General features: G+C 37.0%; 1 protein-coding gene across 2 annotated transcripts in view; it reads left to right on the top strand.

The window, feature by feature from the left end:
- Window positions 1-17,431, top strand: part of PDE10A (phosphodiesterase 10A) — a 195,208-nt gene that overhangs the window by 146,053 nt on the left and 31,724 nt on the right. For both annotated transcript variants that reach the window (XM_075499111.1, XM_075499112.1), the window contains exons 7-13: window positions 1,704-1,859; window positions 4,683-4,733; window positions 6,650-6,708; window positions 9,390-9,441; window positions 12,984-13,126; window positions 15,321-15,413; window positions 16,053-16,239. In XM_075499111.1, the coding sequence (XP_075355226.1) occupies window positions 1,704-1,859; window positions 4,683-4,733; window positions 6,650-6,708; window positions 9,390-9,441; window positions 12,984-13,126; window positions 15,321-15,413; window positions 16,053-16,239 (741 nt within the window). The remainder of the gene's footprint in view (window positions 1-1,703; window positions 1,860-4,682; window positions 4,734-6,649; window positions 6,709-9,389; window positions 9,442-12,983; window positions 13,127-15,320; window positions 15,414-16,052; window positions 16,240-17,431) is intronic.

Genomic DNA, 17,431 nt, shown 5'->3' with positions numbered 1-17,431 from the left:
CTTTAAGGGAACACTTTATGATCAGCTGGTTATGAGAACACTGAGGAAGTTTAAATTCTCTTCTCTCTTCAGTGTTTTCTGACCTTTTGAGTTCTGTCCAGAATAACAATCTTTGGATACTGTAGCCAAAATTGGACATTGCGCTCTCTATTTTAAAAAATATTTGTTAAAAAATGTATGACCTTTATTGGGCAAACTCGGGCTATAAACAAAATACCAAATGCCTAATGTGAGTACACTTAAACAGAACGACAAAAACAAAAGGCAGAGGCTGCTTGCCCGGTAGTAACAGTCAGTGCTTTCTACACACCCTGGACAATAAAGATTTTATAAGTTGTTAGGTTTTTTCAGTCACATATAGGGCTTAAATTGTTACTGGTAATTTTGAATTAATATAATGATATCCTTGTATATGAGGGTTGTATGTTTTGATTTTACATCATAATAAAATCAGGGGCGGTAGTGAGGAGGAGTTTTAAACTTTTTTGTTGGTTTGCAGTATCAGTGGATTATTGACCGAACAGGGAGATTCATTTTGGTGAGATGGTTTGCCTTCATGTGATTTTAGGAGCATCTCAACAGTGAAAGGGAAGCGCTTGCAGATAGACTTGCCAGCTGTTTTTTTGGGGAAGACAGAATTAAAAAGTGAAAGCAGGAGGCTCATGTTGCAAAGTGCTTCCCACTCTCTTTTGTCTGTCATTTGTTCAGATTGATTGTCATCTTAGTAATTAAGGTGGAGATTACTTGCTGTTTTCTTTGAGAAAGGAGAGATTTTGATCAGCCTTGAAGGTCTGTCTGTCTTGCGTAAGCACAGCCTGCAGGGAACATCTGGTACGAATCAAGTACTGAAGGATTGATGTGCAACGAAGTGGGTCTCACACACTTCACATCGACTAGTTACTGCCTTACTAACTGTAACATCCAGGCGGTTTCTCAGGTCTTTGTCAGTTTTCCTACGTGGGGAACTGAAGCTATAAAGCCTTGGACATTCCCTATGTAGATTAAAAGTTATGAATTTGGGCCTTTTATAGCAGCTGGTAGGATTATTTTAACATTTGTTCCTATAACTTTTGCAGCGGTTTATTCAGGATGGATAAGCAAGGGAGGGAGAAAGATTCTTACTCTCATGCATAATTTTTTGGGAACACATTTTCCTCCTCAGGAGTTGGTTGAGGGTTATAACTCTCTATAACCTAAAGCCTTAGCCTCAGGGTTCGATTTTTGTTCTCTTGCAAGCACTGCTGTCTGCTTGGTAACACAGAAATCTGAGCAGTCCACTTCATGATTACAAAGGCTTTGGGGTTTTTTTTTTGGGGGGAAGGGGGTGGTGGGGTAGTGTTGTTTGGGTTTTTACTTAATCTGGACTGGCATTAGCAATGAAGTGCTGGGTTTGGTGCCTGTGAGATTAGAGAAAATGTATTATAAAAACAAACCCAAAGCTGGGTCCAATATCACAGCTAATTCTGACTTTACATCAATAAGGTTAGCTGTATAGATAAATTAATGCTGAGGCTTTTTTATTGCATTTTTTTAGTAGATGTCTTAATACTGTGTGTAAATTATGCTGAGAGATACGAGTTTTAGTGAATGTTATCATTTTCCTGCAGGTTTGATCAGCCAGGAGAGGGAGGAAAACATCAGTGTGTCTTTCATGTTAATGTTATGATATTTACGTTTTATCAGATTATGTTTACATTTTCTAGGATGAGCGATTTCCCAAAGGTACTGGACTGGAATCAGGGACTCGTATTCAATCTGTTCTGTGTTTGCCAATTGTCACTGCAATTGGTGATCTGATTGGTATCCTGGAGCTTTACCGACACTGGGGCAAAGAAGCCTTCCACCTTAGTCACCAAGAGGTGAGCTCATGCCCTTCCCCACTTCCCCACAATGGTCAGCACTTCAGCCCCACCAAACTTTCTTCTCTCACTCTTCTCATGTGTTTTTTACCTTTTTCATACTTGATTTTTGTTCTCATTGAATGTTACTTATTGGGGGGAAAAAAAAAGGTAGTGATTTGTATTTTCAGTCACAGGAGGTAGAATTAACATATACAAGTACAGGGGCACATCAAGAATTTTACCTTGTGTTCTTTTGTGGAAAAACAGGTTTAAGATTTCTTTATTGATTATAAACTCAATACAGAGTTGTTAGAGAAGTTAATGCAGAGCAGGTGAATGAAACATAAGTGTAAATCAAATGTCAAAAACCAAAATCACTTTATATAAAAAGGACACTGCCAAGTTATCCCAAGTCTCAAGTTTAACTTTCCAGTAAAGCTTTATTTTACAGTATGGAAAGATTTTTCTTTTTTTTTAGTTGACTTTTTTGGTGTGGCTTCTCCAGTGAATGAGCCCTATTGTAAAACATAATGTAGCAACAGTATAGCAAGTCTCAATGCTAGTTCTCACAGTAGGGGAAAGTGATTTTATTTTAAAACAAAAGTGAAGCAAAAGAGATGCTGTGTGTTTGCATTCACATTCTTACATCCACACACTCTCAGGTACCAAGATGTGTGTGTCCAGGTGGTATTTCCAAAAGTTGCACACAGAGATGCACGTATCCAGGTAGTCTCTCCAGGATGCCTTGCAATGGGAGGACAAGGGGTGCTGGCTGTTGAGTCCTTATGTCCCCTGGTTTCTTCCTAGGTTGACAACCATGTGCTAGTTTTGGGTCAGCCTTTTCTTTAGCCTTTAGGAGCTGACATCTTTTGTCTCTCTAGCCTGTCCCATCTCTGTGAGTCATCAAGATTTACTCGCCATCCTTTGTCTCCTGACCTAGATGTCCTTAGAAACTGTGTATAGATGTGCTGAAACCTGGATGACCTGCTAATCTAGGTGCCATTCGTAAAGCTCTCTTCTGCTTTTTTTTTTTTTTTCCTTCTGATGCTTCCCCATCCAGATATTCCCATTTATAACCATCTTCCCATTTCCATGACTGTTCTCTACATTGCATGGTTTACTGTATTTATATAAGGCCTGTGTAGCTACATTATCCATACATGTGCATTTGTCAATCCAAAGTTATGAGTTGTTATCCAAGTACAAACAAATTTGAAAATGGAGCAGATATCTCAAAGGCTATTGCTGTATTAAAGCTGTTAGAAGTGCATCTTAGCTCTCATGTCCGGGTGAGGATCCTTGTTATGTCCCATCTACACATTAAGATGGCTCTCACATTAAGATGAATGTACCATTCATTTCTCTCTGTACCCTTCCCCAGGGAAGGGAACCTGAACACAGAGGTTAGGACAAAATGGGGTGAGTTCTAGCCAGGTCTGTTGTCTTGATAGTGGTACGAGATGCACCATGGAGCAGTTTAGCTGTACTGAACAGGAATTATTCTTGTGAAAAGGACAGAAAATGTGCATACAAGAGGTATTAAAACTAGCCCTCCCAAGGAACGAAAAAACAGCAATATTTGTCAATTGTATATTCTGTTAATCAGTAACCTAAGTAGCCGAGCATCCATGTGATGCTCATACATGTATATTAGTTGGGCAGTCAATGTCGCTTCAGCCTCAGTGTTGCACCTGGTATTTTTTCACCAGTAAGCAGAGGTCATGGTAGGGAACTGGATTAGTATGGTGGTGCCAGTGTCCCTGCTCACAGAACAAAGAACAGGCATTCATACAAAACCAGGTTTCATTAATCTGCTGCTTACACACAATGTATTTATTTTTTAAAATTATCCTATTACATTAATCAAAGTACAATTCAGATAGGTCTCAGACGTGCATTGTTCTGTGCAAATATGAATCTTTTATGTTATATGAAATACCTTCTGTAACTGAATTTCATGAATGTTCTACTTGGAAAAGACTGGCTGCTAAATAAAAGTATTTTATTAGTAAATTAAATTATTTTAAGGTCACTTCCTGAGTGTTCTAAAGCATTCTTTTCATTTTCAGGTTTCAGAAAGCCTTTGGATACCATTAGCAGTTTTTATAAAAATGTGTACAACGTGTTCTGTTTAAAAAAAATAAAATTTAAAAAAAAAGTATCTTAGGAGGATATGCAGCAGCAGACCTCTTGTACTTCTGTCCTCTGTGTTCCTATAAAGCTCCGGTGTTTCAAGGACAGGAGATTATGCATGGTAGCACATCTTAGTTAACTGCAGTTTACATGACACTTGTTTGAAATGTTGCCTGGAAACTGTCATACTTAAAACACTAGTCTTGAGCTGAGGGATCAGGTCTGGTTCTTCTGCCACCAAAATGGTAGTGAAAGAAACAGTGCCTGTTTACAGCTGGAAATAGCTGTGGCTGAAGAGATACAGCCCCAGAAAGATGCCCTGGGATATTTTATTTCTATGGCAGATGCCTTTCAACAATGTACATAAAGTAATTTTTAAAGCCCTCAGCTTATGGGTTGTTTGTTTTGATGTTGTATTTCTGAGCTGATGGGTTCCCGATACCGCTTCTGAAGAGCATTGGTAAGCATTTTTTTGATACAAAAAATGAGGATTGTTCCCTTGTGACTGAATGTAGCTTACTAAAATTGAAACACTCACAAGTATACTGAGACTTTCACAAAATAACTGTCTTCCCACAAATTGTTACTGCCTGCCTGTCTAAAACAGCTCAGTCAATTTACTTAGCAGCTAGATAGAGAAAACGAGCACGTAACTGATGTGCAGTTTTCAAGGTTTCTTCAGAGTTAGTTTCTTCTCTTTTGTTTCAGGTTGCAACAGCAAATCTTGCATGGGCTTCAGTAGCAATACATCAAGTACAAGTAAGTGTGGGTGGTTTTTCATTTTTTCATTGTGTAACCCTTCTGCCAGAACTTGATTAGTAGGAACATGGATTGTGATCAAATTTAAGTGGAGGTCACTACTAAAACATTGATTCAAGCCTCTTCCTTGAAACTGGGAAGAACATGCTAACGTTTTTGGTGTTCCTTGAGCTAGTTTTCCTCACTTGCAACCATGGATCAAATAACTTAACAAACAATATTTTTACTAAAGGAAAAAGACACTTTAACAAAGTAGATGAATAATTGTTAAAGCAGAACTATAACAACTTTGTGGTTTTTTTCTTGTAAGAAGGCAACTGCTAGGCCAATTGGTTGCTTTCCTTCTGCTTTGGTATTCAGTTTGAGATTATTAGGTGTTGCTGGCTAAGCCTACTTTAAGCCATCCTTGCTAGCTGCTTCATGGTCCTGTAACTATTCCCACTGAGGATGCTTCATGTCAGGTGCCTAATGAAGCTCCACACAGTGCAAGCTGCTCTAGCAAACCCCAGCAGCTTTGCTAATAGGTTTTGTTACTTCAGATGATAGAAGATGGTAACACTGAAACTAAACATACTCCGTCAACTCACAGAAGATGCTAAAATAGGTTCTTCTGTCAAGTCACAGGAGGAAGTTAATGACATTCTTTTTTTCATACACTTGGCAGAAGACTCACACAAAGCTTCCTGATTTTCTTTTCTAGACTCTAATATTTGATACCTTGGTGCTGGAAGTCATTGACTTTCTTTGGGATGGGCATTCACCCTGGCATATTTAGGCAGAATTAGGTGGTGTAGACTATTGTACACTAGTAGAATTGCAATTGCATGCAGTTGTAGCTTTACATTGTAACAATGACTCCCTTTTTAACTGGGAAGTCTTTCTCGTCTAACAAAACAAAACATGGAAAGTTTAGTTTAAGCCTGTCCATTTGTCATTTTCATTTCTCTCCCTTCTACTAAGCAGAAAGCTTGCCCTTCCCAAGTCTTTGCATGAGAAGAATGCAAGAGTTTTGATCTGGCATTGGGACGTACCTACCAGACTCACAACTGAGCTTTAGGAAGTAGTGTATATCAAGAAGTGGTACCTAGTTACCTAATTATATGCAAGAGTAAGGCTTGTGGATGTAGTTTGTCTTACTTTGTGTATTTATTTATATCTGCATTGCACAGATGAAAGATATTACTAGTTCTGAGTGATACTTTATTGTGTAAAAGGTACAAACAGTAGAGGCTTGTTTTCTTTTTTTGACCTCAGTGCTTGCTCTAGTAATAAACAGGTGTACAATTGTACTTTAGATACAGAGTATGCAGTTAGGTGAAGTAAAAATACAGTTCAAAGCTTGGCTTCATCTAACACTTTGCTTCTAAAATGTAGTATGCATACTATTTTTTGTGTTCATATTCATGCTGATTTCTCCCAAAGTTGAGCATATATCATCTGCTACTTAGCTTACGTAAACTTGCCTGATGTCAGTCTTCAGCTGTGTCCACATGCTATTTTGCAACCTGGAAAAAAGTGGTAAAAGTATGGTAAGGAAGAAAGCAGACAAAATACTGGACATTCTCAGAAGAGCTGAGGGTCTGGATAAGGAGGTGTCATTAAGTTGATTCCATAACCACATTCAGTGGCAGCCTTTGTGGTTGTTACACATGAACAAGTGTAACAACCAACATCTTTCAGAGAGTCTTAAGAAAGATGTTACTTGCATTTGACAGTTTTAACTCAGCAGCTGGATAGCTAAGATTGAAGCCCAGCACACAAACCCAGCTTTTAATTTTATACAGTGCTGTAACATATGTATATACTAGTAGTGGTATTTTTTTCATACAAATTAAATGGGTAGACTGGGTGACTTCAGTTTCCCTCTGACTTCAGTGTTCTTCTGGAGCAAATGATAACATGATCTGTGCTTCCAGGTGTGCCGAGGCCTTGCCAAGCAGACTGAACTGAATGACTTCTTGCTTGATGTATCGAAGTAAGTGCTATTTGCACTATAATCTCATCAATTTATGTTGATAAGCTTTTCTAACATGGCTCTTCCAATCTACCTGTGTTTTACACTGTAGCTCACAAGCAGGTGCAAAGGCACACCTCGGAGGGTGGGCAAACTTCAGCACGGGGACAAGAACGAATGATGTGGGAGACAGTGGTGTATACCTATTAAACTTTTTTTTTGGTGGTGGTGCAGAAGAGAATGTAACATCCAATTATACCTTACAGAATTTGTTTACTCTTGTAGTCTTTTGCATGGGTTTTTTGCCTTTTTTCCCCTCTTCTGTCAGAGTTAAACATGACCCTCTTTTGAGAAGTGACAAACAGGCTTACCATCTCCTGTCATGGCCAATTTTAGAAAGTTTGAAAGGACTTTATGAAAAGTTAGTTAGCTTGCTTCAGCTTCCCCCCCCCCCCCCGCCTTTTTTTGACATGTATGTATACACACACACACATGCATAAGTATATGCACTTCAGGGATATATCCTTGAAGAATCAGGGCTGCCACACGATTGTTCTTCCCCTGCATTTTCTGGAGGCTCTGTTTTCATTTTCAAAGACTGTAACTGCAAGTAGTATGTTTTCTTTAATCTTGCATTTATTGTGAGAAGAAATTAAAATTGAAAACACAGTAAGAGTATGAAAGCTTGGGCTTAGACTTGCAAAGTCAAGTTAGTGTCTTAGGTGATCTGCTCTTCCTTCATCCCTTTTTCTTTGTTGCTGCTATTAGCATCTTTAAATAGTAGAGATAGCTAATCAATTAAGACAAACCAGAGTTGTACTTTTGATAAATCACAGTCTGGGGTGCTTAACAGTGTTTTATCAAACTAGTTGGTTGAAGAATTTCTAAGTGCATCACAAAGGAATGATGACTGTGGAAGAATGAGATGTCTCAGATTTTTGCTGTTACAAACACTTCTGTGGGTCTCGATGAACAATTCTCAAACTGATGAGATTAGAGGCCATCCAAGATTCTGATGTCATTGCTCAGGAATGCAGGCAGCCAGTCCACCTGGCTGGGATGGGGAGTGATATACCACAGAGAGGAGTCTACCACTTGCAAGGAGGGCAAACTGGTTGTATCCAGATGTTTTTCCTAGCTTTTTTCCTCAGGGATGACCTTGGGTTTTTATTTCAGCTTAGGTTCAGAGTGTGCCTCCTAAAGGGCATGCTCATCATTCCCTTGCCAGAGGTACCCACTTGCTGCAGTGTCTTGCACCATTGTGTTCCTTTCCAGAGTGCTTTTATGTTGCTAACGTCTGTACTGAGCTAGTTTACCAGAGAACTCTGGATTCATCCACCCAAATTTATGGGCTGGCAATTTACTCTTGGTACATAGTACCGAGATTGTTTTAAAGAACTTTGTAATTATTTTAAAGTTTTAAAATAAAAATTACAATAAATACTGCAAATATTTAATATGTATTTCTATACGAAAATACATCTCATACAGCATTATCAATTGCTAGAATTGTTTAGTTTTAACAAAAACGAAACTCTATGTTTTGAGCCACAAAATTGGGATATCATTTAATAACAACTTTATGAACTTCATGTAGGTAGAGACTTGCACTAGCAAGAAAGTAATTAGTTTCCTCTTAGAAATGGTCTGTACCTTTTCTTACATGGAAAGAGGGTTTCCTGTTCAGTGAGGAAATTGTTCGCGTGCAATGTCACTGGGACATGTTCTGTAACATTTTAGAAAGGGCATAGTATGCAGGGCTCCACCTCTTCATGTCCCTGACAATGTAGGACTAGTGTATTATATATTTCCTTTCCACTAGAACCAAACAGAATGGAGCTGTATATATGTTCAAGGCCATGGGACAATGTCTTTCTGTCTGCTGGGAACATTGTAATCTGAGGGTTATTAAGACTTGGCATGTGGAAGATTTAGACTTCTTTTACTAATAAGTTTGACCTTTATCTTTCAACGTTCTTGACTGTCCTTGGACAGCTACCACTTTGCTGTGAAACTGAGATACCTTTTTTTTTAAAGTCACAAGATGAGTCTTTTTTCTGCAACTTCAACATGCTACACCTGAGTTGATAGAGAAGACTCATTAAGAGTTTTATAAATAGTTGCCTTTTAAATAGTGTTAAGAGTTGGATAATACGACGTGAATTTAGCTACAATACATAGTTTTCATTAGTTCTCAGTACGTGGCCCTCTATGCATAAAACTAATGAGGTGTTTTGAAAGCAGGGACATAATATATATCAGCAATGGAAGAAATTTTTTTTTTTTTTAAATCTTTTGGATTGCTTTTCTTTTCCTTTTTACTTCTCCTTCTAAAATTTTCAGTGTGTAAAGGGTGCCAAAGCATTTGGATACATTCTTGGTGTTGCTCAGCAGGGGCCTATTCAATCCATGGTAGGCAATGTTTGGTAGTCTTTTTCTTTTCTACAGAGAAAATTCTACAGATTATAGAGAATATTCTACAATTCTGTCATTTTAAAATAATGTCTTAAAGGAACAGAGCTAGGACCATTTCTCAATTCCCTTGTGCTATAGCAAGCCAGTCAGTGATTTTGAAGGTGCAAAGGTTTGTCCTCACCTATTTGGGCTCCACTGTTAAGTGGCTATGAAACAAGAGCCCATGACAGCCTTTTGAGAAGTGTTTGACTAAATGCCAATATTTACTGACTTCTCTTTCTCTGCAGAACGTATTTTGATAATATAGTTGCAATAGATTCTCTACTTGAACATATAATGGTAAGTTGTCTTTTTCACTTCTAAGTTTATTAGTCTTAGTTATTAAAGTCCTTCATTCTCCTTTCCTTGAAGTAAGACATTACATCATTGAAATAGATGAGTGTCTATAATGGACTCATAATACAAACAGTATTAACATCTCAATATGGAAGAAGGTGGCAAAGGTCAGCTTGATTTTTCATTGTCGCAACAACTTTGTTTCACAGCTTTGATAAGTGATGAAATGTGACTGAACTAAATAGTTACTATTGTGTTTTAGAGAAGATTTGAAAATTGTAACAGAAAGGCTTCTGTTTTTCTTTTTATTTCAGCTTGTTGTATTGATTCCTTTTTCCTAAATTCAATTTGCTACATGCTGCAAAACACTCCTGAAGAAGTTCTTGTCTGTAGGAAGGACTAGAGGTCAAACATTACTCCTAGAGTATTTGTTCAGTCGCTGAATGAGATGTGCAAGACACAACATCCCTATTGCTTTGCAAAAGTATTTACACCCATAACTACAGTGACAGAGTCAGTCAATGTTTTATAAAAACCACTAAAGCCAAGTACATTGAAATAACTAATCAATGATTTAAAGTACAGTTCAGACAGATTATAATTTTCTGAAGCAATTTTGAATTCAGAATTACTTCCTGAATAGTGTTGACAGATACATATGGACTGGTTGTTCGTATCACATTTTGAGTGTTTGATATATGAATTATGCCTTTTACCTTCAGGCACATTCATTGCATACTGCAGTTCTTTTTCCTGAATGTAAATCTTAAATCAGGTCTGTGATACTATTGTTTCAATTTTCATATTCAAAAAATTACTCTCCAACAGTACTCCGATACTGGCTCCAATCTTCAAAGTAATATTCTTAGCTAGACTATTCAAAGACAACAAACTTAGAATGCAAACAAGTGGTTTTATTTAGAAACTTGAATTAGTAATGGAAAATATTCTGCAGTGTTTGTCTTATTCTGGTTAGTACACAGTCAAGAATTCTGCACATAGGACACATTTCTGAACATTGACTTTTCCAATTTAAATGAACTGCTTAAAAATAGCTTAACATTTAAAAGAACTGGTGTAACATAACATATGGCATTGAGAACAAATATTGATATTCTTCCCTGTTCTTCCCTATGAATAGAGGTCTGGTGGAAAATGCAATTGGCAGTAAAATAGGCTTACTCTTTCATCTTCCTTTCCAACACTTGGCTACATCATGATTCTGCATTTTAACCTGCGTAGATGTTTCATACTCAGCTTTCTTTGTAAGCTGAGGCAGTTGGCTGTTTTGTGGGCCAATTAATTACTTGTTTGCGCATTTATTGCCATTTTATGGGAGTGTGATTTTATCGTTATGTGGTTTATTCTGTGTCCCACAGTGAGAAAAGAGTGGAACTCAATTTCACCTCACTACTTCACCCCTTGGTGATTGCGCTTAAAGTTTGATTTGTTCCTGTAATAATAAAGACAAAAGTACAGGGATTTTAGCATTCTTTGCTAGAAGTTAGTGGTATAAGGGTGTTTTTGAATATAGATGCAAGGAGGGGAAGCAGAAGTTCAAGTTGCCTTGCAAATTTTCTTACTAATATGCTTGAGTAGTTGCAAGCAGCCTACCCAAAAGGTGGTCCCTGGCCTCCCTATTGACAATGCAAAGCATACCTTTTGTACTGATATTCGCCTTCAACCACTGGCCTGGATTTGAGCTAGGGCTTTAGAGAAGTAAGACTTTCTCATCCCATTAACTGTTTCTCTCAATTAGTAGTGTTTAAGCAGTTATTTTTGAAAAGCATGAGTCGTGACTAAGGTAAATTCTTGAGTCACGTGCATTAGAACACAAGAGTTTAATTGTATAAGATCAACACTGTGCTGTTGATTTTATAAAGAAATCTGATACAGTTTCTGAATAGGTGTAGAGAAGCATTTACTGGACCCCTTGTCCTTTTTGGCACAGTGTATATTCACTCTGTTTGGAATAAATGGTGTGAGTGGTCGAGATCTTTAAACTTCTTAGTGCTCTAAGTGGAAAATATTTCACAAAAGTTACCTCTCAGCTGGCGGTCTCCCTGACTTTCTACTGCTCTGATGGAACAAATGGAGTAGAAAGCAATAGATTCTTTCCAGCCACAGATTCTATTGGTACGGGAGGGCCCTTCAAGTTTTGTAGAGTTGATCTAGATGGTTTCTGTGCAGTTCCCGTTACACAGCTTGTATGGCGCGGGATTAGAGTCTCCCAAGTAATGATTTATTGTCTCATAGGTTTTTTCTGCCAAGATCTAACATTTGTCTATTTGCACTAATATGAAATGAAATATTTTAGGTTTTTGTTTTTATTTTTGAAAGACAAGAGAGAAGGGGATGGTTAATTCATTCATATGAAGTCTTGAGAATTCTTAAGACATGCCACCTGCATGCATTGCACACCAAGATGTAGTCAGCCTCTTTCTGTGGCTGAATGACTAGATAGCTATTATATACAATTTTTAAAAGTTGAGTTAGATCCACATCAGATCATGCTCTACCACACAGTTACTATACTTTCTCAGCAGATAAGAAACAAAGGAGTCCTATCTGAATTGGATGGAGCAGGTTCTTGAACCTGACTATACGGCATCTTAAGTTAACACAGTGATCCTTGTTCGACTTTGGTTGACTCTTTCCTCTTGTTCTCAGAAAGTCCATCATATGCCTGAGAAACATTTCAGTAAAGAGCTGCTGTGTTCCCGGGACAAGATTCTGTTCTGACAGACAGCGCTGGCTGGCAGTTAGTTGTGCTAAGATAAAACTAGCTAGTTCAAAGTATGATAGAGACCATGCAAGTCTATTGCTGTATTGTGGTACTTCCTTGACTATGGGTGGTACCTTGTGGGCTTTGGTTAGTTCATGTAGAACTACTAATTCTCAGCTTTTGTGCAAGAACTGTCCCTAGCATCAGGAGAGTGCAGCCATTTCCTATACCGCTGCACAGGGCAATCCATAATGACACTTCTAATCTTCCCTATTTGTTCATTGTTATGTATTACAGGCACATTTAGCTTTTTTAGAAACAAACACTAGCCTCTCTGTTATGTCTGTGTTTGTTGGATATTCAATACCAATATATTTTCATTAAAGGTAAAGACAAAAAGCCAAAAGTGGTCTTAGGTCTTGCTATATCCTATCTATTTAAAATCAAATAAAGGTGAATAATATCTAAACATAGAGGGAGGAAAGGTACCATTTTGAAAAGCATTCCTTGTACTTGAAAAACAGTGTAATAGGAAAGCCTTTTTTCTTTTAGCAAACATTCAAGCCTCTAAGGATATTCCCGCATTTCTCAAAGAGAAGAACACTCTAATTTACAAAAAAATATGGAATAAAAGACACACTTTCATTTTGAATTATATCCTAAAAGATTGCTGTGAAGGTGGATGCTCCTTCAAACAGGTTTTCATACTTAATAATTTCTCAAAACTTTTATCTTCTATGGACTTACGTTTTTATCAGATAAATGACTGAAGATAATCTAACTCATGACCGTTAACTCTAGTTTTGCTTTTTGTCTATAGATATATGCAAAAAACCTGGTGAATGCAGATAGGTGTGCACTCTTCCAGGTTGACCACAAAAATAAGGAGCTGTATTCAGACCTTTTTGATATTGGAGAAGAAAATGATGGGAAACCTGTCTTCAAGAAGACCAAAGAAATAAGGTAAGAGTAGCTACCAGAAGAATGCAGTTTCATTACAACTACGGATGTGCAGGCATTTTATTACCCAGTCTCTGTGCCTATCTGCAGGTACCCTGACAATACTTGTCATACTGTGATATCATTCCCACCAGGACCCGCCTCCAGAAGGTAGTACTTCTGGGAATGACATTGCAGTGCCATCGAAACAACGTCTCTGAAGCTATAACGTCACTCCTGGAAATGCCGTCTTCCGGAGGCGGTCCTTTTGGAAATCATGTTGGGAAAAAAACAGTGGTGTTCTGAGGTAGGTAAAGGTGCAGGTAAAGGTGCACCTAATCCATAGTCTGCCAGTGTGGGACTTTTTTTCCCAAGAGGGTTCCCAAGAGGAATTGAAATTTGTGCCATTCAAGCACATCCAAAGCAAGGAAATCACAATTTGTACTTCTTATGGATGGATTAGGCATATGTAGAATCTAGTATGGACTGGTCATTGGTTTTGAAGATTTCAAGTCCAGTAATTTAGTTTTACTTTTTCTCATGTGAATTTAGAGTATTTTCAAACTTTTAAATAATTGTTAATTCTGAAGTATGCTTGAAGTGGTGAATTGGAAAATATATATGGGCTTGTAATGAATACATAGGATTCTCTGCCTAGAATTGATGTGTATTTCTGCTTCGTGTCACAAGTACATAATTTTTACACATATGCACATCTTTTTATTGAAAGAGGCAAAACAACAAAGTAAATATAACATTTTTCACTTTTAAAAAATTATGAATCCTTAATAGATACAGATTGAGATTGTCAAAGACACACAGATTTTAAACCTGCAGCTTCTTAAAAATAAAGTAATGTATGACTACATATCTTGCACTAAAATTTTGTTAAAATACTCAGCATAGATTTTCTCAGAATTTTTTTCATTTCCTCCTTATACTTTTAAAGTTCTGGGCCTATATGAGATGTGATTCATGTCTTCACTTAGACTCCTTTAGACAAACTTACTCCCACTTACTACATTGTGCGAGTGAGAGTGGAAGGAGTCAAAATTGGTGCAATTTACATACTGACAAGCAAGGAGGTGGTGTAAATTAAAGAAGGTGGCCTGCTTTAACAAACACTTTCATACTCCTTCTTGATAATTGTTTTTCTTGCTTATATCTTTCTGTCTTTTCTGTATGAAAATTATTGAAATGTTGACTCTGAGTGGAAGGGTGTGAGCCATTTCACAGGTGCTGTATGCTGAAAGAGGAGTACAACTTAAATATCTGTAAGAAAGTGACACTGAGTCAGTCAGTCATCAGGAAGGAGCCTTAAGTTGGTGTGAGGTGCATATCATAAGAAGCAGCAGAAGAAAATAACTTAAAATCAGGTGTGCAGGGTGAAATCCTGTCAGCTTTGTCGCTAACTTCAGGGGGGGCAGGATGCTACCTGAGTACATTTAGATTTGAAAGTGTTCCACACGTGATTCTTTCTACTTATTTTTCTCCACAAATTTTTTGTGCTTGTATGTCATAACTGTTTTATGTCAAAGAATTGAAAATTATTTCCTCGCAAGACAGACTTGTAGATTTTTCTGGTTCAACTCCAGAATATATTTGTTGTGTTTAACTTTCTTGTGGTGATTAAGGGATGCAGTTAGTACTATGGCATTGTTTGCATGTCATGAGATGAAACAAGCTAGTTATTCTGAAGTGTACATGGCAAACGCATATAAAGTTTAGCTTTGAAATTTCCACTGGTCTTTTTCCAGTTTATTTTACCAAATCCACCTGCCCCCTTTGAAGAAACAAGCTCCATATTGCCTATGATGTGTCTAAAGAAACAATGAATATGTAAAAGCGGTGATAAAATCAATAGCTTGTAAAAGTAAACACAAGTCTCAGGTTCTGTACAAATGTCATGTTTATTAGGCATACCCCCAGGGTTATTGAAGACTTTGAATTTTTGTTGCTAAAATGGTCATATTATGGCATCTTTTGTATTAAACTGTGTAGTTATATAAAATATTTTCAGAAAGTATGTATTAGTATGTGCTTTTTTATTTTATTATTTACTACTAGTTGTTGTCTTGTAAGATTTTTCTCCTGAAAGCATCAAAATGACGCTGGTTGGGAACAAATATCCATTACCGTGCCCAAGACAGACTCCACTGGAAAAATGTTTTTCCAGGTAGCTCGTATTGTGTCTAACACACATTTTTATTTTCTGCAGATTTTCTATAGAAAAGGGAATAGCTGGTCAAGTGGCAAGAACAGGAGAAGTCCTTAACATTCCTGATGCCTATGCAGATCCACGCTTTAACAGGTAGGCTGTTATTCATGGGAGGGGAAGATAGCTCACCAAACCTTTTACTTAAATTTACTACTTAAATTTCATACTAGGATGCATTCATGGAGCTGTGATCCTCTGATGAAGAGACAACTATAGATATCTATTTAAATGCTTTAGCCGTAGGAGATATTTTTAAGATACAAATAAAAAGTATTCTTTTTATCAAATATAAATATAATGGAGAAAAAATTAGTTATTTTTTCTGTTATGGAACTCTGCCTGGTTAGGTAGACTGTTGCTGATTTTCTTTATTAGCCTCCCTGCAATCTGATTAGTTTCAGAGGAGAAAAAAAAAGTTCACTAACAAATAGCGTGCCTAAGTACCTGAATGTATTCTTTAATTTCATGAATAAGTTGACTGTGCATTTGAAGAAGTATTAATTCTTTGTCTTGCAAATGGAGATTAAAGGATTAAAAAGTTCTTTCTAAATATGACACAGTAGATGGAAATATTTGAGAGCTTTGGAGGTGAACTTCTTGCAGGTACTAATTATATCTACTTTAAAACTATTTAGTATGTTGTACATCAACATTTCTGAGAATCAAGGAATAGATATTAATTAATAATTTTAACTCTTTTCTTTTTTTCATTTCTCTTTTCTGGCTCTCCAGAGAAGTAGACCTCTACACAGGCTACACAACCAGAAATATCCTGTGCATGCCTATTGTAAGCCGAGGAAGTGTAATAGGTGTTGTGCAGATGGTGAACAAAATAAGTGGAAGTGCCTTCTCTAAAACTGATGAGAACAACTTTAAAATGTTTGCAGTCTTTTGTGCTTTAGCCTTACACTGTGCTAATGTAAGTTTTATTTACAGTTTTGTAAGCTGTTGGTTATAATGGGAAGACTTAGAATCCTACTTAAGGATTTTGATGTTCCAGATTATTAAAGTGATTCATAAGTCTGTTTCATTGAATTAACAAGGAAACAGGAATCATTGAATTCTTTGCTGAACAATTGTATTTTAAGAGGATGATAGGGATTTATTTGATGCTTTCTGAAATAATTGTACTCTCGATACATCAATTTCGCATAGCTAAACTGAGAGAGCAAGGTCTGAAATGTGAACGATATCTGTCTTCTCTTTTCCTTTAGAAAGTATGATTCTTATTTACTTTTATAAATTCAGATCACGTGTTTTACAAATATACCTGGGGGATGCAGATGTTATCTATTCTCTCGATTCCATATGCTTAATATTCAAAGATATCGATTTATACATTTATATGCTATGCTATATACTCATAATTATGCATGCTTCTAGATAAGAGTGGATAGCTATTTTTGTTTTCAAACCCTTTATCATCACAAAAACTACTGTTCCTGTAGGAAGCATAAGCAATTTAATGATCATTACTATATAAGTATAAAAATGCAATAAATGCAATAAAAATGCAATGTAGAAGAAATGTATCATATGCATGGGAATTAAGATACAATGCAATGCCAGTTAAGCCTGGTGATTTACATTAAGCCATTTTACCAACATCATGCTGTTGGTAGACTGGGGCAGCAAATTTTACCAACAGTTACTTAAACTTGTTCCACATGACTCAAGGCAAGTAGAAAGGCCTGAGTATAAATGAAACTTGGGACTATGCAATCTGTCAGTTGTCTGTGAGTTCACTCTTTTTAGATGGTGAATGTTACCATTCAGGGCATACTGCTCCAGAGGATTATCTTTACCAGCAAAATTGTTGTGCCCTCACTTGTTTACAAACCATGCCATGTCTCCAATAGCTGTCTGAACCTCTCAATAATTGACTGTGCTTATTTTTCACAGTTATTACATAGTAATGTAGGTATGATAAACATCTCATGTACTTTTTACTGTGCGTAGGTAGCAGTTATTTGTACCAATTAATAGCGGAATTCATGCAGTGGCACAAAATATGAATTGTGCCCTGTTATCAGTTTTCTTTCTGTTATCATATTGCAAGGGAATGAGCTCTGTTTCTAACTCCTGAACTTTGATTCTTTTTCTTGGGAGAG

This window comes from Mycteria americana, chromosome 3 (assembly GCF_035582795.1).
Source record: "Mycteria americana isolate JAX WOST 10 ecotype Jacksonville Zoo and Gardens chromosome 3, USCA_MyAme_1.0, whole genome shotgun sequence".
NCBI lineage: Eukaryota > Metazoa > Chordata > Aves > Ciconiiformes > Ciconiidae > Mycteria > Mycteria americana.
Note: the sequence above shows the minus strand (reverse complement) of the source record. Positions and strands in the feature narration are given on the sequence as shown.